At 54.3% G+C, this 26,283-nt stretch overlaps 1 protein-coding gene across 1 annotated transcript; it reads left to right on the forward strand.

Annotated features, from left to right (window-relative positions):
* Positions 1–4,126: 4,126 nt before the first annotated feature.
* Positions 4,127–9,107, forward strand: LOC136944398 (uncharacterized protein C1orf232). The gene is made up of 4 exons (XM_067238146.1): positions 4,127–4,207; positions 7,782–7,853; positions 8,057–8,163; positions 8,738–9,107. Exons 1-4 carry the CDS (start codon positions 4,127–4,129, stop codon positions 9,105–9,107), a joined length of 630 nt encoding a protein of 209 aa, XP_067094247.1.
* Positions 9,108–26,283: the final 17,176 nt, after the last annotated feature.

Consider the following 26,283-nt stretch of genomic DNA (forward strand, 5'->3'; position numbering starts at 1 on the left):
AGAGAGAGGCAGGGTTGTACTAGAGAGAGGCAGGCTGAACTAGAGAGAGACAGGGTTTAACTAGAGATAGGCAGGGCTGAACTAGAGAGAGGCAGGGCTGAACTAGAGAGAGGCAGGCTGAACTAGAGAGAGACAGGGTTTAACTAGAGAGAGGCAGGGCTGAACTAGAGAGAGGCAGGGTTGGACTACAGAGAGGCAGGGTTGAACTAGAGAGAGGCAGGGCTGAACTAGAGAGAGGCAGGGTTGAACTAGAGAGAGGCAGGGTTGTACTAGAGAGAGGCAGGGTTGAACTAGAGAGAGGCAGGGTTGTACTAGAGAGAGGCAGGGTTGGACTATAGAGAGGCAGGGTTGAACTAGACAGAGGCAGGCTGAACTAGAGAGAGGCAGGGCTGAACTAGACAAGAGGCAGGCTGAACTAGAGAGAGACAGGGCTGGACTAGAGAGAGGCAGGGTTGAACTAAATGTATTAACTTATGTAGAAATTTAGCAACTTAACAACCTAGTGTTGGGGGTGCATCTTAAAGAACATACAACCTTTAATTTATGCAATGCTACATTGATTTTTTAAAGCCAGTAGTTCAGTCCTGCCAGTCTGATGGAGCTACCGTTACACCCAGTCGATAAAACACTAGTTCCAGATATATGGGTTCGGATTCGGGGGAAAATCAAAACACAGTTCCTGAACGACACCAGGCTGACTCCTAAGAGACAGCACCCTCTGGTGGTGGAAGGAGGAAACTGAAATTACTTCTGAAATTAAAGATTATTTAAAAAATATTAAATCAATGACAGTATTTTGCGGGTCAATACCCTTCTGTGTGTGGTTTTGAATAAAGCGTTGGGTAAATAATTATATGATTATTGTTATTATCAGCTGTCACTGACTGCTTCTGCAGCTGGACTCTTGGCAGGAATAGAACCCAGACCCTAGCCCCTCGGGTTGAGGCAACGGCCCCGGTGGATGTAGGTAATATTGCATTTCAGATTAGGTACCTAACTGGTCCGGTCGATTTTAGGTGCGTTCGACATCGACTGCGGCTGCATGAAACGACCGGCGAGAGTTGCCGCTTACAGTCGGGGAGGAGTTAAAAACGCCTCCTTACGGTGCGTGTCCAATGCAGCGACACAAATCGCTTGCCATCGCACTCCTTCCCACAGTGCACCACGCTTGGGGGCGTTTCAGACAGATTAATGCAGAGTTGTAGTTCTCTAAAGTCACTGTTGTAGTTCGTATAACGTCATGGCAAAGCGTGCAGACTTGGGTTTACATACTTGCAATATCAATCAAAACACAACTCTACAACTCAAATCGGTTTAATAGACATACACGTTGACATGTGTAAAAACTAGTGCTGTCAAATGATTAAAATATATAATTGCGATTAATCGCATTAATGTCATAGTTATCTCGCAATTAATCGCAATTTATCGCACATTTTGTATCTATTCTAAATGTCCCTTGATTTCTTTTTGGCCCATTATTTTTTCTCATTTTAATGCTCTTATCAACATGGAAAAGCGGCTTGCTTTGTGCAAATGTTTTTTTAATTGAAAACAAAGTTGGCATACTGTAGGCTAGTGTTCAATTTCACAGTAACATTTTCACTTGGAGCAGTCATTCACACTTGGAGCAAATAATCTCTCACACAATGTAACACTGTCCATCAATAAAAGGGTGAAACATATTCTGATCCATTCTGATCCAAAAATTCAAGGTTCGGAAATTCAGGTTGCCCAAATTCGAACAATAAAATTCAGATCCCAAAAATTCTATAAAAAATAATTCAAGCTTCAGAAATTCCAATAGAACAAAATTCAGGCTGCTCAAATTCGAATGGTGAATTTCAGATCCAAACAATTAGAGCCAATAAAATTCATTTTATATTAAAATAAATGTATGTTTCAATTTTAAAGAGGTGAATTCAAAACCAACAAATTTGGTGGGGTTTACATTTCAATATTAAGTATTCAATGCATTTTGAAATTAAAAACATTATGTAACGGATTTGCTTCCATAACGAAGCTACCATGGAGCAAGGCAGAACCAGAAGGCAAAAAGAAGAATGGCTAACATTATGGATGAGACAGAGGGAGTTAGTGATGCCGACATGACTGAGAAAAGAGGGAGAGGGGGTGAAATAGAATATCTAGAGGTTAAAAAGCACTTTGAAATGAAATATATCTTTGAAAGATGGCTGAGGGGTTAGGGAGTCGGGCTATTAATCAAAAGGTTGTTGGTTCGATTCCTGGCTGTGCCAAAATGACGTTGTGTCCTTGGGCAAGGCACTTCACCCTACTTGACTCAGGGAGAATGTCCCTGTACTTACTGTAAGTCGCTCTGGATAAGAGCGTCTGCTAAATGACTAAATGTAAATGTAATGGTCTACCTGCCTGGCCTACCTGCCTGGTCTACCTGCCTGGTCTACCTGCCTGTGGTCTACCTGCCTGGTCTACCTGCCTGGCCTACCTGCCTGGTCTACCTGCCTGGTCTACCTGCCTGGTCTACCTGCCTGGCCTACCTGCCTGTGGTCTACCTGCCTGTGGTCTACCTGCCTGGTCTACCTGCCTGGTCTACCTGCCTGGTCTCCCTGCCTGGTCTACCTGCCTGGCCTACCTGCCTGGTCTACCTGCCTGTGGTCTACCTGCCTGGTCTACCTGCCTGGTCTATCTGCCTGGCCTACCTGCCTGGTCTACCTGCCTGTGGTCTACCTGCCTGGCCTACCTGCCTGGTCTACCTGCCTGTGGTCTACCTGCCTGGTCTACCTGCCTGGTCTACCTGCCTGGCCTACCTGCCTGGTCTACCTGCCTGGCCTACCTGCCTGGTCTACCTGCCTGTGGTCTACCTGCCTGGTCTACCTGCCTGGTCTCCCTGCCTGGTCTACCTGCCTGGCCTACCTGCCTGGTCTACCTGCCTGTGGTCTACCTGCCTGGTCTACCTGCCTGGTCTACCTGCCTGGCCTACCTGCCTGGTCTACCTGCCTGGTCTACCTGCCTGGTCTACCTGCCTGGCCTACCTGCCCAGAGGGTTGTCCAGGGTAGGAAGGGAAACTCCAGAGGCCATCAAAGCTTGATGACGGCCTGTCTCAGGGCTCGTCTCACTGGCCAGACTGTACAGGTTGCTAGGAGACCAGTCACCAGAAACCAAGGTGTAGCCTGGAGGGCAGCGTGAGATTGGTGGATCTTATGTTTAGCAAGATCCATTGACCAATAGGATCTCAGACGGGCAGAGTACATGTAACTGGTTTTTGCATGCAGGATCATCACATTATTAACAACCACAACAACAAACCGTTAAGTCAGGAACCTCTGATCCCTGAAACACATCATAGATCTGACATGTTACTATAGAACCAAGGGACATTGTCATGTCTAGTCCCTGCTTCACCTGATCTGAGGTGCACACCCTGTCACACATCTCATCATGACATAGATGAACAGGGATCAATTAGCAGCAGCATTAAAGCCTGTATGTTAAGCTGCTGGCCAGCATCAGACCAGCCATGCTCCTGGCAGCTCACGAGGGAGCCTACCCATCCTGAGGAGTTGAGTTACAGCAGTCCATGGACCTCTGCCAGATGACAATAGAATCCTTGCTCTGAAAAGAGACCCACTGAAATATGGATGAAGAAACACACCTGTTTCCAGGTAACCGAAGCAAGTGATACCGGACCGTGACGATGGCTCGTGTGTATGTGTGTGTGTATGTGTGTGTACATGTGTGTGTGTGTATGTGTGTGTGTGTGTGTGTACATGTGTGTGTGTGTGTGTTTCCTGCCTCCATTTCCTCATCCTACCTGTTCATTCTCTGTAGACAGACAAGCAGCAACCTGTGCTCTTGACAAGCGGGACGTAATCTGGGCAGCTGGAGGAAGCGTGACGCAGGCCCCCCTCTGACAGCCTCCAGACGAACACACGCCTGGCCTGGGTGCTTCTGGAGGTCCTGGTGGGGTGCTGCTCCGTCGTGTGTGCTGGGAGCTCATGAAGAACACTGTGCCATCTGAGAAAACCTGGGTCTGCTGGAGGGTCTGAAGACTGCGAGAGAGGTCGAGCGTGGTCGAGAAAGAGAGCGAGAGAGAGAGGTTGACGCTGCTGCTGTTTGGTGTCTGGTTGTCTAGTCCGGTCCAGGATGCATCCCATGTGGAAGGTATACAGGAGCAAGGTCATGCAGACCCTGAACCCTGACCTTGAGGACGACGCAGCAGAGGAGGTAGGACCACAACAAGATCCTTGGATGTGGGGATTGGGTATTGCTCAGTGGTAGAGCATGGGGATGGGTATAGCTCAATGGTAGAGCATGGGGATGGGTATAGCTTAGTGGTAGAACATGGGGATGGGTATAGCTCAGTGGTAGAGCATGGGGATGGGTATAGCTCAGTGGTAGAGCATGGGGATGGGTATAGCTCAGTGGTAGAACATGGGGATGAGTATAGCTCAGTGGTAGAACATGGGGATGGGTATAGCTCAGTGGTAGAGCATGGGGATGGGTATAGCTCAGTGGTAGAACATGGGGATGGGTATAGCTCAGTGGTAGAGCATGGGGATTGCTATATCTCAGTGGTAGAACATGGGGATGGGTATAGCTTAGTCAATGTAATTAACAGACACTCACAGGGTTAAGCGTTTGAATGCTGATCAAAAGGTCACAGGTTCAAATTACCATCTTTACTTCAGTTTGAGTGAAAGTGTCTGCTAAATGACTTCATTATCTTTAGCATGACACTTGTAGCTTACTCCACTCCTTGGCTGGTGGAGGAGGGTGAGTGGAGGGCTGGTGGAGGAGGGTGAGTGGAGGGCTGGTGGAGGAGGGTGAGTGGAGGGCTGGTGGAGGGTGGTGAGTGGAGGGCTGGTGGAGGAGGGTGAGTGGAGGGCTGCTGGAGGGTGGTGAGTGGAGGGCTGCTGGAGGGTGGTGAGTGGAGGGCTGGTGATGGAGGGTGAGTGGAGGGCTGGTGGAGGAGGGTGAGTGGAGGGCTGGTGGAGGGTGGTGAGTGGAGGGCTGGTGGAGGAGGGTGAGTGGAGGGCTGGTGGAGGAGGGTGAGTGGAGGGCTGCTGGAGGAGGGTGAGTGGAGGGCTGGTGGCGGAGGGTGAGTGAAGGGCTGGTGGAGGGTGGTGAGTGGAGGGCTGGTGGAGGAGGGTGAGTGGAGGGCTGCTGGAGGGTGGTGAGTGGAGGGCTGGTGGTGGAGGGTGAGTGGAGGGCTGGTGGAGGAGGGTGAGTGAAGGGCTGGTGGAGGGTGGTGAGTGGAGGGCTGGTGGAGGAGGGTGAGTGGAGGGCTGGTGGAGGAGGGTGAGTGGAGGGCTGGTGGAGGAGGGTGAGTGGAGGGCTGGTGGAGGGTGGTGAGTGGAGGGCTGCTGGAGGGTGGTGAGTGGAGGGCTGGTGGAGGAGGGTGAGTGGAGGGCTGATGGAGGGCTGGTGGAGGAGGGTGAGTGGAGGGCTGGTGGAGGGTGGTGAGTGGAGGGCTGGTGGAGGAGGGTGAGTGGAGGGCTGGTGAGTAGAGGGCTGGTGGAGGTGAACTGGCATTATTTGCTGGTCATTTCTTATTCATTGAGAGGTGAGTTTCAACCCACTTAGCAATAAACATTTTTCTGATACTGAGTTTCATGTGTGTCCTCTATAGATGAGGAAGGGGAGGTGTGGAGGGAGCCTGCTTATTGCATGACAGCTCTGATCCCACCACCATCGAGATCAGGGCCTCGTTGACGTGAAACATGGCTGACTCATCATCTGCGGTGGTGAGACGTCACCCCGTCTAGCCTGGTCCTAACCAGACTCCCGTACATTTCATTTGGACAGAGAGTCTGGCCTCGCTCCATTGACAAGCGTTGACTTCCTTGTAGGCGGGTACTCTGTTGAAGTTTAAAACTATTGGATCTGCCCAGAGCCACTCTGATCTGCCATAACCAATCGCCAACTCCTTCCCCACTACTGTAACAGAGCTGCCGTAGCTGGAAAATCTAACTGTTCCCAAACCCCGTGGGGAGGAGGGCCACCAACAAAACTCAGCTAAACTTGTTTTTGCTCCGGCTTTTATAGATATTCGGCAGTGTTGCCACAACGGACCGAATGGCTTCGCTCGCATCTTTCTCCGCCGCCATTACGGAACTACAACACGAACTAGCGCACAACATCAACGTCATCGTTCTCAGCCATTCCCTCTGTTCGCTGATTGGCCGGTTGAAAATCAACCTGAAAAATCTGACTTACGTACCGAAATCCCAGACCTAGTACAGAAGCAAAATCAAAATTGAGCGGAAGTACGTAGGAGGGCAGAGCCAGGCTACACCCCGTCACCATCTGACACCAACTCCACACCTTAACTCCACCCTCTGCTTCACGCTCAACAGACACACACACTGCCTTCATGTTATACTGTCAGACATTCATGTTATATTCAAATACCCATGTTAGAGTCAGACATTCATACATTTAGATATTAATGTTATACAGATATCACTGTAATGTTATAAAGTGTTACAAATGTATAGTGTGATACCGCACCGGTATATATGATAAAGTCAACCATAACATTTATAAAGTAAGATATGCAGTATACATAGCCTAACAGATATGTAAATGCTCGTATTCTAGAAGTATTCCAGCGCAGGTGTGCTGTGTTGGGTGGCAACGTATGCAAAGTAGTTTAATCAGCTTGTTTTAAGTTTCTAAGGGTTTTCTTCAGGGAGGAAATGCTGGCTAGCTTATAAACAGCAAGTGGTTACTTTAATTACATGATAGATTCAGGGAATTTGGCTTACAAATTGATCAAATACATTTCCTTATAATCCACATGAATGCGCAGTACTACTATATCTGTAATTGGACTGAAGAGTTTTATCCCATGACATATCACCATGGCAATCAGATTGAGACCGTTGAATAAAGTCAGTCATTAATGTTATGCAGTCAGACATTCATGTTATATATTCAGATATTTCTGTTCTGGTGACTGGTAGGTGCTGCAGGTCTGGGTGATGCAGGTGTGTGTGATGAAGGTTTGGGTGCTGCAGGTATGGGTGCTGCAGGTCTGGGTGATGCTGGTCTGGGTGCTGCAGGTCTGCAGGTTTGGGTGCTGCAGGTCTGGGTGATGCAGGTCTGGGTGCTGCAGGTCTGCAGGTCTGGGTGATGCTGGTCTGGGTGCTGCAGGTCTGCAGGTTTGGGTGCTGCAGGTCTGGGTGATGCAGGTCTGCAGGTTTGGGTGCTGCAGGTCTGGGTGATGCAGGTCTGCAGGTTTGGGTGCTACAGGTCTGGGTGATACAGGTCTGCAGGTCTGTGTGCTTCAGGTTTGGGTGCTGCAGGTCTGCAGGTTTGGGTGATGCAGGTCTGCACGTTTTGGTGCTTCAGGTCTGCAGGCCTGGGTACTGCAGTTCTGGGTGATGCAAGTCTGCAGGTCTGGGTGCTGCTGGTCTGGGTGATGCAAGTCTGCAGGTCTGGGTTCTGCAGGTCTGGGTGATGCAGGTCTGCAGGTTTGGGTGATGCAGGTCTGCAGGTCTGGGTTCTGCAGGTCTGGGTGATGCAGGTCTGCAGGTTTGGGCGATGCAGGTCTGCAGGTCTGGGTGCTGCAGGTCTGGGTGCTGCAGGTCTGGGTGCTGCAGGTCTGGGTGATGCAAGTCTGCAGGTCTGGGTGCTGCAGGTCTGGGTGATGCAGGTGTGTGTGTTTCTATGGGCGTGTCCATTTAGTAGACATTTGAGGGTATAACAGTAACATTGTGTGTGTGTGTGTGTGTGTGTGTATGTGTGTGTGGTGTGTGTGTGTGTGTGTGTGTGTGTGTGGTGTGTGTGTGTGCAGGTGCAGGAGGCGGAGGTCAGCCCAGTACAGGAGGATGAGGGGCCCAGCGCCGTCACACAGCTGGCTAAGAAGGTCTGCATCCCCCCTCCACTCCTCCCCCCTCCTCCCCCCTCCACTCCTCCCCCCTCCTCCCCCCTCCCCCTCCTCCCCCCCCCCGGCCCCCAGTCTTCTGTTATACACTCATCAACACACAGGAGTACAGACTGTGTGTGTGCATGTGTCTGTGTGTGTATGTGTGTGAGTGTGTTTGTGCATGTATGTGTGTGTGTGTCCAGGTGCATGTTGCCGGGGCGCGGGGCTGGAACAGGATGTCCGCTCTGTTCAGTAAGGAAGACGAGCACCAGCTGCTGGAGGAGACAGAGAGCCCAGCTGTAGCTGACCAGTAAGAGAAGCTGCTACGACCACCATGTCGAACCCTCAACAGACTCACCCTGTCACTAACACACTCACTCTGTTACCAACACACTCACCCTGTCACCAACACACTCACCCTGTCACCAACACACTCACCCTGTCATGAACACACTCACCCTGTCACCCACACACTCACCCTGTCACTAACACACTCACCCTGTCATGAACACACTCACCCTGTCACCAACACACTCACCCTGTCACCAACACACTCACCCTGTCATGAACATACTCACCCTGTCACCAACACACTCACCCTGTCACTAACACACTCACCCTGTCATGAACACACTCACCCTGTCACCAACACACTCACCCTGTCACTAACACACTCACCCTGTCACTAACACACTCACCCTATCACTAACACACTCACCCTGTCATGAACACACTCACCCTGTCACCAACACACTCACCCTGTCATGAACACACTCATCCTGTCACCAACACACTCACCCTGTCAACAACACACTCACCCTGTCACCAACACACTCACCCTGTCACTAACACACTCACCCATTTCTCATTCCTCCCCACCCCAGCCCTCTGGCCGTCCAACCAGAGGACCCCCGACCTGCCCGGCGCTCGGGATTCTGGGACAGCTTTGCCACCAAGTGGCAACAGAAGCAAGCAGCAGCAGCGGCAGCCACCGGCATGGAGGGGGGGGAGGGGGGGGAGGAGGTGGTGGCGGAGAGGGGTGAGGAGGAAGTGGGCGAGGGAGGCGGGGAGGGGGAGCAGGAAGGCCAGAATGCAGAGGGGGAGGAGAGTGAAGGGGGAGGAGGCCTCAAAAACAGCTTTTCCAAATACGCCTCCCTCGGAGGGGGAGGGGGCGATGACACAGCCTTCAAGTGGAACTTTGTCACCAGCAAACTGGCAGAGCTCAAGACCAAGGGCATGACCAAGACCACCTAGCTGGCTGAGGCTGGGGTGGGGGTGGGGCTGGGGGAGAGGGTTAGGATGGGGGTGAGGATGGGGGTGAGGCTGGGACTGAGGCTGGGGGAGAGGTTTGGGGTGAGGATGGGGGTGAGGTTTGGGGTGAGGTTTGGGGTGAGGATGGGGGTGAGGTTTGGGGTGAGGCTTGGGGTGAGGATGGGAGTGAGGTTTGGGGTGAGGCTTGGGGTGAGGTTTGGAGGGTGAGGCTGGGGGTGAGGGTTAGGATGGGGGTGAGGTTTGGAGGGTGAGGCTGGGGTGAGGCTGGGGGTGAGGCTGGGGGTGAGGGTGGGGGTGAGGCTGGGGGTGAGGGTTAGGATGGGGGTGAGGTTTGGGGTTAGGGTTAGGATGGAGGTGAGGCTGGGGGTGAGGTTTGGAGGGTGAGGCTGGGAGTGAGGCTGGGGGTGAGGCTGGGGGTGAGGCTGGGGGTGAGGTTTGGGGTGAGGCTGGGGGTGAGGCTGGGGGTGAGGCTGGGGGTGAGGCTGGGGGTGAGGTTTGGGGTGAGGCTGGGGGTGAGGCTGGGGGTGAGGCTGGGGGTGAGGTTTGGGGTGAGGCTAGAGCTGGGGCTAACTATACCATAACACCTCTCCATAGATCCAAACCCCCTCACCCCTCTCTCCAGGCTGAAACAGAATTACATCTGGGCTTAGATACAGCGAGAGGTGAGTGTGTCTGGGTCACTAACCTACAGACAGGGAAAAGAGCTGATGGGATTAATGATATTGATATGAAACAGATAGTAATCTCTAATAACATCTTTATAACTATGAATGAAGAGGTGTTGATGTGTGTTACATGGACGATTGTCTGGAGTGAGGTGATGTTTGAGTTGCTTGGTTTTCCTGTCATGAAACTGACAGTAATCCGTTTCACCTGTATAAAGTGTTATTGCAGTATCACTTTAAAACATTCCTTGAACCAAAAACTAAAACCTCTTTTAATTCGATTTTGTGTTGTCTTGACTTTGTGAATGTATAACTCTTGTGTGTTGTTTCTGTGAATATTCCAATAAAAATCCTTGCACTAAATGTAATGATTGTAAGAGTCACAATGTGGGAAAGCATGATGAAAATAATTATTAGAGCTTAAAACAAATACAGTTTCACAATATTTTAGTGTCCTCAAAATATACTCACTAGCAGAAGCAGTATCCAGGCAGGCCTGTAGGGGGAGCCAGACTGACTAGAGTAGCAGTATCCAGGCAGGCCTGTAGGGGGAGCCAGGCTGACTAGAGTAGCAGTATCCAGGCAGTCCTGTAGGGGGAGCCAGACTGACTAGAGTAGCAGTATCCAGGCTGGCCTGTAGGGGGAGCCAGACTGACTAGAGTAGCAGTATCCAGGCAGGCCTGTAGGGGGAGCCAGACTGACTAGAGTAGCAGTATCCAGGCAGGCCTGTAGGGGGAGCCAGACTGACTAGAGTAGCAGTATCCAGGCAGGCCTGTAGGGGGAGCCAGACTGACTAGAGTAGCAGTATCCAGGCAGGCCTGTAGGGGGAGCCAGACTGACTAGAGTAGCAGTATCCAGGCAGGCCTGTAGGGGGAGCCAGACTGACTAGAGTAGCAGTATCCAGGCAGGCCTGTAGGGTGAGCTCTATACCAGGATAAGCTCCAACAACACTGTTGTTTAAAACATACCCTGATGTCATTCTTGTTCTAGTCGTGACCAGTCATTCTAGTTCCTCTCATTCATAAAACATAAATCACAATCGATGTAGGATGCAAAGTGTCTATCTGACCACACGAGAACCACAGTACCACAAACTTCCTGTCTCTCTTATCTTTAATTTCCTCCTATTTATCCTCCCTCTGTGTCCGTCATCCTTCCATCCCTCCATCCTGTCACCCCTCCACCCCTCCATCCTGTCATCCCTCCATCCTGTCATCCTGTCACCCCTCCACCCTGTCATCCTTCCATCCCTCCATCCTGTCACCCCTCCACCCCTCCATCCCTCCATCCTGTCATCCTGTCATCCATCCACCCTGTCATCCTGTCACCCCTCCACCCCTCCATCCTGTCATCCCTCCATCCTGTCATCCTGTCACCCCTCCATCCTTCCATCCCTCCATCCTGTCATCCCTCCATCCTGTCACCCCTCCACCCCTCCATCCTGTCATCCTGTCATCCATCCATCCTGTCATCCTGTCACCCCTCCACCCCTCCATCCTGTCATCCTGTCATCCCTCCATCCTGTCATCATGTCACCCCTCCATCCCTCCATCCTGTCATCCCTCCATCCTGTCACCCCTCCACCCCTCCATCCATCCATCCTGTCATCCTGTCATCCATCCACCCTGTCATCCTGTCACCCCTCCACCCCTCCATCCTGTCATCCTGTCATCCATCCACCCTGTCATCCTGTCACCCCTCCACCCCTCCATCCTGTCATCCTGTCATCCTTCCATCCCTCCATCCTGTCACCCCTCCATCCTGTCACCCCTCCATCCTGTCATCCTTCCATCCCTCAATCCTGTCATCCCTCCATCCTGTCATCCCTCCATCCTGTCACCCCTCCATCCTGTCACCCTTCCATCCTGTCACCCCTCCATCCTGTCATCCTTCCATCCCCCCATCCTGTCACCCCTCCATCCTGTCACCCCTCCATCCTGTCATCCTTCCATCCCTCCATCCTGTCACCCCTCCATCCTGTCATCCTTCCATCCCTCCATCCTGTCATCCCTCCATCCTGTCATCCCTCCATCCTGTCACCCCTCCATCCTGTCATCCTTCCATCCTGTCATCCCTCCATCCTGTCATCCTTTCATCCCTCCATCCTGTCACCCTTCCATCCTGTCATCCTTTCATCCCTCCATCCTGTCATCCCTCCACCCTGTCATCCCTCCATCATGTCATCCTGTCACCCCTTCATCCTGTCACCCCTCCATCCTGTCATCCTTCCATCCCTCCATCCTGTCACCCCTCCATCCTGTCATCCCTCCATCCTGTCATCCCTCCATCCTGTCACCCCTCCATCCTGTCATCCTTCCATCCTGTCATCCCTCCATCCTGTCATCCTTTCATCCCTCCATCCTGTCACCCTTCCATCCCTCCATCCTGTCATCCTTTCATCCCTCCATCCTGTCACCCTTCCATCCCTCCATCCTGTCATCCTTTCATCCCTCCATCCTGTCATCCCTCCACCCTGTCATCCCTCCATCATGTCATCCTGTCACCCCTCCATCCTGTCATCCCTCCATCCCTCCATCCCTCCATCCTGTCATCCTGTCATCCTGTCATCCCTCCATCCTGTCATCCTGTCACCGATCCATCCTGTCATCCTGTCATCCCTCCATCCTGTCATCCCTCCATCCTGTCATCCTGTCACCCCTCCACCCTGTCATCCTGTCATCCCTCCATCCTGTCATCCCTCCATCCTGTCATCCTTCCATCCTGTCATCCCTCCATCCTGTCATCCCTCCATCCTGTCATCCTTCCATCCCTCCATCCTGTCACCCTTCCATCCTGTCATCCCTCCATCCTGTCATCCTGTCATCCCTCCATCCTGTCATCCTGTCACCCCTCCATCCTGTCATCCCTCCATCCCTCCATCCTGTCATCCTGTCATCCCTCCATCCTGTCATCCTGTCATCCTGTCATCCCTCCATCCTGTCACCCCTCCATCCTGTCATCCCTCCATCCTGTCATCCCTCCATCCTGTCACCCCTCCATCCTGTCATCCTTCCATCCTGTCATCCCTCCATCCTGTCATCCCTCCATCCCTCCATCCTGTCACCCTTCCATCCTGTCATCCTGTCATCCCTCCATCCTGTCATCCTGTCATCCCTCCTTCCTGTCATCCCTCCATCCTGTCATCCTGTCACCCCTCCATCCTGTCATCCCTCCATCCCTCCATCCTGTCATCCCTCCATCCTGTCATCCTGTCATCCCTCCATCCTGTCATCCTGTCATCCCTCCTTCCTGTCATCCCTCCATCCTGTCTTCCTGTCACCCCTCCATCCTGTCATCCCTCCATCCCTCCATCCTGTCATCCCTCCATCCTGTCATCCTGTCACCCCTCCATCCCTCCATCCTGTCATCCATCCACCCTGTCATCCTGTCACCCCTCCACCCCTCCATCCTGTCATCCTGTCATCCTTCCATCCCTCCATCCTGTCACCCCTCCATCCTGTCACCCCTCCATCCTGTCATCCTTCCATCCCTCAATCCTGTCATCCCTCCATCCTGTCATCCCTCCATCCTGTCACCCCTCCATCCTGTCACCCTTCCATCCTGTCACCCCTCCATCCTGTCATCCTTCCATCCCTCCATCCTGTCACCCCTCCATCCTGTCACCCCTCCATCCTGTCATCCTTCCATCCCTCCATCCTGTCATCCCTCCATCCTGTCATCCCTCCATCCTGTCACCCCTCCATCCTGTCACCCCTCCATCCTGTCATCCTTCCATCCCTCCATCCTGTCACCCCTCCATCCTGTCGTCCCTCCATCCCTCCATCCCTCCATCCCTCCATCCTGTCATCCTGTCATCCCTCCATCCTGTCATCCTGTCACCGATCCATCCTGTCATCCTGTCATCCCTCCATCCTGTCATCCCTCTATCCCTCCATCCCTCCATCCTGTCATCCCTCCATCCTGTCATCCTTCCATCCCTCCATCCTGTCACCCTTCCATCCTGTCATCCTTTCATCCCTCCATCCTGTCATCCCTCCACCCTGTCATCCCTCCATCATGTCATCCTGTCACCCCTCCATCCTGTCACCCCTCCATCCTGTCATCCTTCCATCCCTCCATCCTGTCACCCCTCCATCCTGTCATCCCTCCATCCTGTCACCCCTCCATCCTGTCATCCTTCCATCCTGTCATCCCTCCATCCTGTCATCCTTTCATCCCTCCATCCTGTCACCCTTCCATCCCTCCATCCTGTCATCCTTTCATCCCTCCATCCTGTCACCCTTCCATCCCTCCATCCTGTCATCCTTTCATCCCTCCATCCTGTCATCCCTCCATCCTGTCACCCCTCCATCCTGTCGTCCCTCCATCCCTCCATCCCTCCATCCCTCCATCCCTCCATCCTGTCATCCTGTCATCCCTCCATCCTGTCATCCTGTCACCGATCCAACCTGTCATCCTGTCATCCCTCCATCCTGTCATCCCTCTATCCCTCCATCCCTCCATCCTGTCATCCTGTCATCCCTCCATCCTGTCATCCTGTCACCCCTCCACCCTGTCATCCTGTCACCCCTCCATCCTGTCATCCTTCCATCCTGTCATCCCTCCATCCTGTCATCCCTCCATCCTGTCATCCTTCCATCCTGTCATCCCTCCATCCTGTCATCCCTCCATCCTGTCATCCTTCCATCCCTCCATCCTGTCACCCTTCCATCCTGTCATCCCTCCATCCTGTCATCCTGTCACCCCTCCATCCCTCCATCCTGTCATCCATCCACCCTGTCATCCTGTCACCCCTCCACCCCTCCATCCTGTCATCCTGTCATCCTTCCATCCCTCCATCCTGTCACCCCTCCATCCTGTCACCCCTCCATCCTGTCATCCTTCCATCCCTCAATCCTGTCATCCCTCCATCCTGTCATCCCTCCATCCTGTCACCCCTCCATCCTGTCACCCTTCCATCCTGTCACCCCTCCATCCTGTCATCCTTCCATCCCTCCATCCTGTCACCCCTCCATCCTGTCACCCCTCCATCCTGTCATCCTTCCATCCCTCCATCCTGTCATCCCTCCATCCTGTCATCCCTCCATCCTGTCACCCCTCCATCCTGTCACCCCTCCATCCTGTCACCCCTCCATCCTGTCATCCTTCCATCCCTCCATCCTGTCACCCCTCCATCCTGTCGTCCCTCCATCTCTCCATCCCTCCATCCCTCCATCCTGTCATCCTGTCATCCCTCCATCCTGTCATCCTGTCACCGATCCATCCTGTCATCCTGTCATCCCTCCATCCTGTCATCCCTCTATCCCTCCATCCCTCCATCCTGTCATCCCTCCATCCTGTCATCCTTCCATCCCTCCATCCTGTCACCCTTCCATCCTGTCATCCTTTCATCCCTCCATCCTGTCATCCCTCCACCCTGTCATCCCTCCATCATGTCATCCTGTCACCCCTCCATCCTGTCACCCCTCCATCCTGTCATCCTTCCATCCCTCCATCCTGTCACCCCTCCATCCTGTCATCCCTCCATCCTGTCACCCCTCCATCCTGTCATCCTTCCATCCTGTCATCCCTCCATCCTGTCATCCTTTCATCCCTCCATCCTGTCACCCTTCCATCCCTCCATCCTGTCATCCTTTCATCCCTCCATCCTGTCACCCTTCCATCCCTCCATCCTGTCATCCTTTCATCCCTCCATCCTGTCATCCCTCCATCATGTCATCCTGTCACCCCTCCATCCTGTCGTCCCTCCATCCCTCCATCCCTCCATCCCTCCATCCTGTCATCCTGTCATCCCTCCATCCTGTCATCCTGTCACCGATCCATCCTGTCATCCTGTCATCCCTCCATCCTGTCATCCCTCTATCCCTCCATCCCTCCATCCTGTCATCCTGTCATCCCTCCATCCTGTCATCCTGTCACCCCTCCACCCTGTCATCCTGTCACCCCTCCATCCTGTCATCCTTCCATCCTGTCATCCCTCCATCCTGTCATCCCTCCATCCTGTCATGCTTCCATCCTGTCATCCCTCCATCCTGTCATCCCTCCATCCTGTCATCCTTCCATCCCTCCATCCTGTCACCCTTCCATCCTGTCATCCCTCCATCCTGTCATCCTGTCATCCCTCCATCCTGTCATCCTGTCACCCCTCCATCCTGTCATCCCTCCATCCCTCCATCCTGTCATCCTGTCATCCCTCCATCCTGTCATCCCTCCATCCTGTCACCCCTCCATCCTGTCATCCCTCCATCCTGTCATCCCTCCATCCTGTCACCCCTCCATCCTGTCATCCTTCCATCCCTCCATCCTGTCACCCCTCCATCCTGTCGTCCCTCCATCCCTCCATCCCTCCATCCCTCCATCCTGTCATCCTGTCATCCCTCCATCCTGTCATCCTGTCACCGATCCATCCTGTCATCCTGTCATCCCTCCATCCTGTCATCCCTCTATCCCTCCATCCCTCCATCCTGTCATCCCTCCATCCTGTCATCCTTCCATCCCTCCATCCTGTCACCCTTCCATCCTGTCATCCTTTCATCCCTCCATCCTGTCATCCCTCCACCCTGTCATCCCTCCATCATGTCATCCTGTCACCCCTCCATCCTGTCACCCCTCCATCCTGTCATCCTTCCATCCCTCCATCCTGTCACCCCTCCATCCTGTCATCCCTCCATCCTGTCACCCCTCCATCCTGTCATCCTTCCATCCTGTCATCCCTCCATCCTGTCATCCTTTCATCCCTCCATCCTGTCACCCTTCCATCCCTCCATCCTGTCATCCTTTCATCCCTCCATCCTGTCACCCTTCCATCCCTCCATCCTGTCATCCTTTCATCCCTCCATCCTGTCATCCCTCCATCATGTCATCCTGTCACCCCTCCATCCTGTCGTCCCTCCATCCCTCCATCCCTCCATCCCTCCATCCTGTCATCCTGTCATCCCTCCATCCTGTCATCCTGTCACCGATCCATCCTGTCATCCTGTCATCCCTCCATCCTGTCATCCCTCTATCCCTCCATCCCTCCATCCTGTCATCCTGTCATCCCTCCATCCTGTCATCCTGTCACCCCTCCACCCTGTCATCCTGTCACCCCTCCATCCTGTCATCCTTCCATCCTGTCATCCCTCCATCCTGTCATCCCTCCATCCTGTCATCCTTCCATCCTGTCATCCCTCCATCCTGTCATCCCTCCATCCTGTCATCCTTCCATCCCTCCATCCTGTCACCCTTCCATCCTGTCATCCCTCCATCCTGTCATCCTGTCACCCCTCCATCCTTCCATCCTGTCATCCATCCACCCTGTCATCCTGTCACCCCTCCACCCCTCCATCCTGTCATCCTGTCATCCTTCCATCCCTCCATCCTGTCACCCCTCCATCCTGTCACCCCTCCATCCTGTCATCCTTCCATCCCTCAATCCTGTCATCCCTCCATCCTGTCATCCCTCCATCCTGTCACCCCTCCATCCTGTCACCCTTCCATCCTGTCACCCCTCCATCCTGTCATCCTTCCATCCCTCCATCCTGTCACCCCTCCATCCTGTCATCCTTCCATCCCTCCATCCTGTCATCCCTCCATCCTGTCACCCCTCCATCCTGTCACCCCTCCATCCTGTCATCCTTCCATCCCTCCATCCTGTCACCCCTCCATCCTGTCGTCCCTCCATCCCTCCATCCCTCCATCCCTCCATCCTGTCATCCTGTCATCCCTCCATCCTGTCATCCTGTCACCGATCCATCCTGTCATCCCTCCATCCTGTCATCCCTCTATCCCTCCATCCCTCCATCCTGTCATCCCTCCATCCTGTCATCCTTCCATCCCTCCATCCTGTCACCCTTCCATCCTGTCATCCTTTCATCCCTCCATCCTGTCATCCCTCCACCCTGTCATCCCTCCATCATGTCATCCTGTCACCCCTCCATCCTGTCACCCCTCCATCCTGTCATCCTTCCATCCCTCCATCCTGTCACCCCTCCATCCTGTCATCCCTCCATCCTGTCACCCCTCCATCCTGTCATCCTTCCATCCTGTCATCCCTCCATCCTGTCATCCTTTCATCCCTCCATCCTGTCACCCTTCCATCCCTCCATCCTGTCATCCTTTCATCCCTCCATCCTGTCACCCTTCCATCCCTCCATCCTGTCATCCTTTCATCCCTCCATCCTGTCATCCCTCCATCATGTCATCCTGTCACCCCTCCATCCTGTCGTCCCTCCATCCCTCCATCCCTCCATCCCTCCATCCTGTCATCCCTCCATCCTGTCATCCTGTCACCGATCCATCCTGTCATCCTGTCATCCCTCCATCCTGTCATCCCTCTATCCCTCCATCCCTCCATCCTGTCATCCTGTCATCCCTCCATCCTGTCATCCTGTCACCCCTCCACCCTGTCATCCTGTCACCCCTCCATCCTGTCATCCTTCCATCCTGTCATCCCTCCATCCTGTCATCCCTCCATCCTGTCATTCTTCCATCCTGTCATCCCTCCATCCTGTCATCCCTCCATCCTGTCATCCTTCCATCCCTCCATCCTGTCACCCTTCCATCCTGTCATCCCTCCATCCTGTCATCCTGTCATCCCTCCATCCTGTCATCCTGTCACCCCTCCATCCTGTCATCCCTCCATCCCTCCATCCTGTCATCCTGTCATCCCTCCATCCTGTCATCCCTCCATCCTGTCACCCCTCCATCCTGTCACCCCTCCATCCTGTCATCCCTCCATCCTGTCATCCCTCCATCCTGTCACCCCTCCATCCTGTCATCCTTCCATCCTGTCATCCCTCCATCCTGTCATCCCTCCATCCCTCCATCCTGTCACCCTTCCATCCTGTCATCCTGTCATCCCTCCATCCTGTCATCCTGTCATCCCTCCTTCCTGTCATCCCTCCATCCTGTCATCCTGTCACCCCTCCATCCTGTCATCCCTCCATCCCTCCATCCTGTCATCCCTCCATCCTGTCATCCTGTCACCGATCCATCCTGTCATCCTGTCATCCCTCCATCCTGTCATCCCTCCATCCCTCCATCCTGTCATCCTGTCATCCCTCCATCCTATCACCCCTCCACCCTGTCATCCTGTCACCGATCCATCCTGTCATCCTGTCATCCTGTCATCCCTCCATCCTGTCACCCTTCCATCCCTCCATCCTGTCATCCTTTCATCCCTCCATCCTGTCATCCCTCCACCCTGTCATCCCTCCATCATGTCATCCTGTCACCCCTCCATCCTGTCATCCCTCCATCCCTCCATCCCTCCATCCTGTCATCCTGTCATCCCTCCATCCTGTCATCCTGTCACCGATCCATCCTGTCATCCTGTCATCCCTCCATCCTGTCATCCCTCTATCCCTCCATCCCTCCATCCTGTCATCCTGTCATCCCTCCATCCTGTCATCCTGTCACCCCTCCACCCTGTCATCCTGTCACCCCTCCATCCTGTCATCCTTCCATCCTGTCATCCCTCCATCCTGTCATCCTTCCATCCTGTCATCCCTCCATCCTGTCATCCCTCCATCCTGTCATCCTTCCATCCCTCCATCCTGTCACCCTTCCATCCTGTCATCCCTCCATCCTGTCATCCTGTCATCCCTCCATCCTGTCATCCTGTCACCCCTCCATCCTGTCATCCCTCCATCCCTCCATCCTGTCATCCTGTCATCCCTCCATCCTGTCATCCTGTCATCCTGTCATCCCTCCATCCTGTCACCCCTCCATCCTGTCACCCCTCCATCCTGTCATCCCTCCATCCTGTCACCCCTCCATCCTGTCATCCTTCCATCCTGTCATCCCTCCATCCTGTCATCCCTCCATCCCTCCATCCTGTCACCCTTCCATCCTGTCATCCTGTCATCCCTCCATCCTGTCATCCTGTCATCCCTCCTTCCTGTCATCCCTCCATCCTGTCATCCTGTCACCCCTCCATCCTGTCATCCCTCCATCCCTCCATCCTGTCATCCCTCCATCCTGTCATCCTGTCACCGATCCATCCTGTCATCCTGTCATCCCTCCATCCTGTCATCCCTCCATCCCTCCATCCTGTCATCCTGTCATCCCTCCATCCTATCACCCCTCCACCCTGTCATCCTGTCACCGATCCATCCTGTCATCCTGTCATCCTGTCATCCCTCCATCCTGTCATCCCTCCATCCCTCCATCCTGTCATCCTGTCACCCCTCCACCCTGTCATCCTGTCACCCCTCCACCCTGTCATCCCGTCATCCCCCCACCCTGTCATCCTTTCATCCCTTAGCTGTTCACTTCTTCATACAGCGAGGGCTTCCTGCCCATCCTGACGTCAGGCTCTGTGGAACCTCACACTCCACTGTAGAGGACCTGCAGACCAGTGTAGACCAGACCAGTCCATCCCAGACCAGACCAGACCAGTCCAGAGCAGAGAGGGGGCAGAGCAGAGAGGGGGCACAGCAGAAAGGGGGCAGAGCAGAGAGGGGGCACAGCAGAGAGGGTGCACAGCAGAGAGGGGGCAGAGCAGAGAGGGGGCAGAGCAGAGAGGGGGCACAGCAGAGAGGGGGCACAGCAGAGAGGGGGCACAGCAGAGAAGGGGCAGAGCAGAGAGGGGGCAGAGCAGAGAGGGGGCAGAGCAGAGAGGGAGCAGAGCAGAGAGGGGACACAGCAGAGAGGGGGCAGAGCAGAGAGGGGGCACAGCAGAAAGGGGGCAGAGCAGAGAGGGGGCACAGCAGAGAGGGTGCACAGCAGAGAGGGTGCACAGCAGAGAGGGGGCAGAGCAGAGAGGGGGCACAGCAGAGAGGGGGCACAGCAGAGAGGGGGCACAGCAGAGAAGGGGCAGAGCAGAGAGGGGACACAGCAGAGAGGGGGCAGAGCAGAGAGGGGGCACAGCAGAGAGGGGGCAGAGCAGAGAGGGGGCAGAGCAGAGAGGGGGCAGAGCAGAGAGGGGGCAGAGCAGAGAGGGGACACAGCAGAGAGGGGGCAGAGCAGAGAGGGGGCACAGCAGAGAGGGGGCACAGCAGAGAGGGGGCAGAGCAGAGAGGGGGCAGAGCAGAGAGGGGGCACAGCAGAGAGGGGGCAGAGCAGAGAGGGTGCACAGCAGAGAGGGGGCAGAGCAGAGAGGGGGCACAGCAGAGAGGGGGCAGAGCAGAGAGGGGGCAGAGCAGAGAGGGAGCAGAGCAGAGAGGGGACACAGCAGAGAGGGGGCAGAGCAGAGAGGGGGCACAGCAGAGAGGGGGCACAGCAGAGAGGGGGCAGAGCAGAGAGGGGGCACAGCAGAGAGGGGGCACAGCAGAGAGGGGGCAGAGCAGAGAGGGGGCAGAGCAGAGAGGGGGCACAGCAGAGAGGGGGCACAGCAGAGAGGGGGCAGAGCAGAGAGGGGGCACAGCAGAGAGGGGGCAGAGCTCTGGTGTGTCCTGGCTCCTCTTCTGGCTGAATCTGTGCCAGTGAGCATGGAGTCTAGGTCCTCCCTGGAGGGAGAAGCTCGTCCGGTTGGATGCATCCGGTTGGATGCATCCGGCCGAGCTGCAGAGAGGCAGGTCGCTTCTGCAGAACACACCGTGCTCCAACAGGACCGCCAAATGAAGAGACAGCATGTCATTTCCTCTCAGAATGTGTGTGTGTCAGGGTGTGGGTGTGTGTGGGTGTGTGGGTGTGTGTGGGTGTGTGTGTGTGCGTGTGTGTGTGTGTTTGTGCGTGTGCTTTTTCCTCCCCTCTCTTCGTCTCCTCCTGTGGATGGATTCAGTGAAAAATGATGAGGTCAGGAGTTTGCCCCAGGTTAGTTTACAGTAACATGCTAAATCCTAACTTTGAATCAAACTGCAGTGTAATTATTGCTGTGACAGGATGTTAGGGCCAGCTCTCACCAAGAAACTGTCTCCTGGTCATCACTCCTAACACACTGGCACACTTTCATCAGACATGCAGAAGCTTTACTCTAAAGCCACAGGAGAAGTACAGCAGGAGATCTAGGATCAGAAGTGTGTCCTTCTGCCCGTCTGAGATGAGACTGAAGGACCGCTTTGTGTTCACCAGCCACGTTCTGGGATGTCCGAACGCGTCTGAGCTGGTGTTGGGAGAAGAGGAGAAGGACATGGCCGCAGGTATAGCACTGCTGTTCCAGGAGAATGATGGGTGTGTTTGAGTTTACAGACATGTCTGTATGCGCCCACGTGTGACAGACCAGACACGTCTAGGTAGGCAGGGTGACTCACATGCACAGACACACAGACACCAGGGACATCTGGAAATGAACCACACACACACATACACACACACACACACACACACACACACACACATACAAACACACATCCTTCAGCACTAACAGATGTCAGAATGAGGTGTTTGGTTTTGCCCTCTTCCTCTGGGTGTCCCCTGGTTGGGACTCCCTGATCCTCCTGGACTTGGTAGAACCACGTAGAACATTTAGAACCACATAGAACCACGTGGACCCCTTCTAACCCTCTAGAATCTCAGAGAAACAAGTGGAACCTCTTAGTAACTCACAGATCCACAGATAAAGTGAGGTGAAATGAGACAGCAGTGGGCAGGGCTGCTCTGGGGTCGATTGGCCTGTCTGTGTGTGAGCAGCAGGGAGTCTGAGAGACCCAGAGCAGTCTGAGTGCCCCTCCCCCCCTCCCTGTAGTTTGCAGGATCTCTCTCAGCCTCAGTACTCTCTCGTCAGGGCAGGATTAAGGACCCCTGGACCCCCCGCACACAGTCTCTCCTCTCCATCCCACCACAGAGGTCAGCTCTCCTCTCCATCTCCACCAAGTCCCTCCCAGACACTCCCCCCAGTCCTGGATAACTCAACCCCTGTCTCCCATCTTCCACCCCTCTCTCTCTCTCTTTCTCTCTCCTTCTCTCTCCCCCTCTCTCTCTCTTTTTCTTGTGTTGTATTGAGTCATCACATGAAACAGCTCTTTGTTGAGCCATGTCAGTCTACACAGTCGTATTACAGCCAGGCCATGTGTGTGCGTGTGTTTGTGTGTGAGAGAGTGTGTGAGTGTATCTGCGTGTGTGTGTGTTTGTGAGAGTGTGTGTGCGTGTGTTAGAGTGTGTGTATGTGTGTTTGTGAGAGTGTGTGTGTGTGTGTGTGCATTGTTTCTACAGCTGCTTGGACTGTTGTTGTTTGCTCTGCTTCTGTCCTGCAGCACCCCTAACCCCCCTCCTCTTCCCCCCATCTCTCATCCCCTCCTCCTTCCTTGTCATCCCCTCCTCTCTCATCCCCTCCCCCATTTCCCCTGCTGGGCCAAAGTGGGAACCACACCATAGAACTACCACATGTTCAGTATATCTGCAAATTCTTGAGGGAGTCAGATGGCTGAGCGGTTAGGGAGTCGGGCTAGTAATCTGAAGGTTGCCAGTTCGATTCCCGGCCCCTTCCTCACCCCCTTCCTCACCCCCCTCACACCCCCTTCCTCACCCCCTTCCTCACCTCCTTCCTCACCCCCTCACACCACAGCGTTCCACAGTTTGGCCTGTCATCAAGGCATCATTAAATAACTCTGAGTGTGTGTGTGTGTCTGAGTGTGTGTGTGTGAGGAAAGAATTCCTGCATCTCTATTTCTGATCTGGGAATCTGTCTCTCTGGGAGCAGGAGGCTGGGGGGTGATGGGAACGGGGGAGGGGGTGATGGGGCTATTAGGAGGGTTATTGTGGGACACAGGGTGGGGGGGAGAGGTGATGGTCCAGGTGTGTGTGTGTGTTTGGGTGTAGGAGGGGGTAAGTATGTATGTATGTAGGAGAGTGTAGTAGTGTGTAAGTACGAGTGTGTGTAGGAGTGTGTGCAGTAGTGTGTGTGTAGTAGTGTGTGCAGTAGTGTGTGTGTAGTAGTGTGTGCAGTAGTGTGTGTAGGAGTGTGTGCAGTAGTGTGTGTGTAGTAGTGTGTGCAGTAGTGTGTGTAGGAGTGTTTGCATTAGTGTGTGTGTAGTAGTGTGTGCAGTAGTGTGTGTAGTAGTGTGTGTGTAGTAGTGTGTGCAGTAGTGTGTGTAGGAGTGTTTGCATTAGTGTGTGTGTAGTAGTGTGTGCAGTAGTGTGTGTAGGAGTGTGTGCAGTAGTGTGTGCAGTAGTGTGTGTGTAGTAGTGTGTGCAGTAGTGTGTGTAGGAGTGTGTGCAGTAGTGTGTGTGCAGTAGTGTGTGTGTAGGAGTGTGTGCAGTAGTGTGTGTAGGAGTGTGTGCAGTAGTGTGTGTGTAGGAATGTGTGCAGTAGTGTGTGCAGTAGTGTGTGTAGGAGTGTGTGCAGTAGTGTGTGTAGGAGTGTGTGCAGTAGTGTGTGTGTAGTAGTGTGTGCAGTAGTGTGATGAGCAGGTGTGGGAGGATGAGCAGGTGTGGGAGGATGAGCAGGTGTGGGAGGATGAGCAGGTGTGGGAGGATGAGCAGGTGTGGGAGGATGAGCAGGTGTGGGAGGATGAGCAGGTGTGGGATGATGAGCAGGTGTGGGATGATGAGCAGGTGTGGGAGGATGAGCAGGTGTGGGATGATGAGCAGGTGTGGGAGGATGAGCAGGTGTGGGAGGATGAGCAGGTGTGGGATGATGAGCAGGTGTGGGATGATGAGCAGGTGTGGGAGGATGAGCAGGTGTGGGAGGATGAGCAGGTGTGGGAGGATGAGCAGGTGTGGGAGGATGAGCAGGTGTGGGAGGATGAGCAGGTGTGGGATGATGAGCAGGTGTGGGAGGATGAGCAGGTGTGGGATGATGAGCAGGTGTGGGAGGATGAGCAGGTGTGGGAGGATGAGCAGGTGTGGGATGATGGGCAGGTTTGTTCTGTGGTTTTGAAGACCGTCATTCGCTGATAATGGCAGGGGAAGGTCCTGATCGGCCTGGCGCCATGGAGACGGGCTGCTCGTTGCCCTGCCGACCAGAACCACAAACCCTAGAATCATAGGCACCCTTGGGCGAGGTCACACACACACACACACTCATCTGCTCTGATGTCAGCTGAGGTTAGAGCAGACACTCCCACAAGGCAGAGAAACCCCAAAAGAAGAGACACTGTTCACATGACACACACACACACACACACACTTGCACAAAGAGACAAACTCAGATTCAGTCTCACAACATCAAAAATATATCACCTCCTCTCCTCCCCACCCCTCCCCTTCCCCTTCCCCTCCTCTCCTCTCTCCTCCTCTCCTCTCTTCCTCTCCTTTCCCCTCTTCTCCTCTCCTCTCTCCTCCCCTCCCCTCCTCTCCTCTCCTCTCTCCTCTCCTCCCCTCCTCTCCTCCCCTCCTCTCCTCTCTCCTCCTCTCCTCCCCTCTCCTCTCTCCTCCCCTCCTCTCCTCCCCTCCTCTCCTCTCTCCTCCTCTCCTCCCCTCTCCTCTCCCCTCTCCTCTCCTCTCCTCTCTCCTCCCCTCCTCTCCCCTCCTCTCCTCTCCACACAGCAGCAGTCCATATCAGCCCGACTGCCCTTGCTTATGATCTGTGTTGGCCGGCTCAGTAAACTGTTGTCTCAATCATTTACCACTTGGGCTCTTGACTCCCAGCAGCTGTTGCTAATGACATTATCAGATGTTCACAACAAGAGGAGCTTCTTACAGCAAGGAACATCTGCTTTTGGAATACACAAGTATATAGACTGGTTATAGACATGTAATAGACAGGTAATAGACAGGTAATAGACAAATCTACAGACAGATAGTAGACACACTTGCACAAAGAGACAGACTCAGATTCATTCTCACAACATCAAAAATACATCACCTCCCCTCCCCTCCCCATCCCCTCCTCTCCTCTCTCCTCCCCTCCTCTCTCCTCCCCTCCTTTCTCCTCCCCTCCCCTCCCCTCCCCTGTGAGTATCCACTGAGGGAGAACTCAAGACCCTATACCACCCTTCCCCCATACCTCCCAGCACCCCCCAGCCCTTCACATCTCCTGCCCCCCCCCCCCCCCCCCCCCAGACAGGTAATAGACAGGTAATAGACAAATCTACAGACAGATAGTAGACACACTTGCACAAAGAGACAGACTCAGATTCATTCTCACAACATCAAAAATACATCACCTCCCCTCCCCTCCCCATCCCCTCCTCTCCTCTCTCCTCCCCTCCTCTCTCCTCCCCTCCTTTCTCCTCCCCTCCCCTCCCCTCCCCTCCCCTGTGAGTATCCACTGAGGGAGAACTCAAGACCCTATACCACCCTTCCCCCATACCTCCCAGCACCCCCCAGCCCTTCACATCTCCTGCCCCCCCCCCCCCCCCCCCCCCGGCAGTGTGTCCTGTGAAGAGGAGCTTCGATGCTCAGGTTTCCCTGGAGGGGGGCATGGGGGGCTGGGGGGGGCATCGGGGGGTACAGAGCTGCCCTCGCTGACCCTGGAGACCTGTGGTTGGCCCGTGGGTGGGGGTGGGTGGGGGGGCTCTGAGTTATGGCCTCATGGCCACTGGATCCTCTCTGCTTATGTTAGGGGGTGGGGAGGAGGGCATTGTTAGGTTGGGTGGCAGGGGGAGGGAGGAAGGGGGAGGGTGAGGAAGGAAGGTTGGGGGGGAGAGGGGAGGACCCCATGCACTTCAGTAGGGTGTGGGGTTTCAGGGTGGGGGAGGGGGGAGGAAAGGATAGGGGTGGAGAGGGGT

The sequence above is a fragment of the Osmerus mordax genome, chromosome 6 (assembly GCF_038355195.1).
Source record: "Osmerus mordax isolate fOsmMor3 chromosome 6, fOsmMor3.pri, whole genome shotgun sequence".
NCBI lineage: Eukaryota > Metazoa > Chordata > Actinopteri > Osmeriformes > Osmeridae > Osmerus > Osmerus mordax.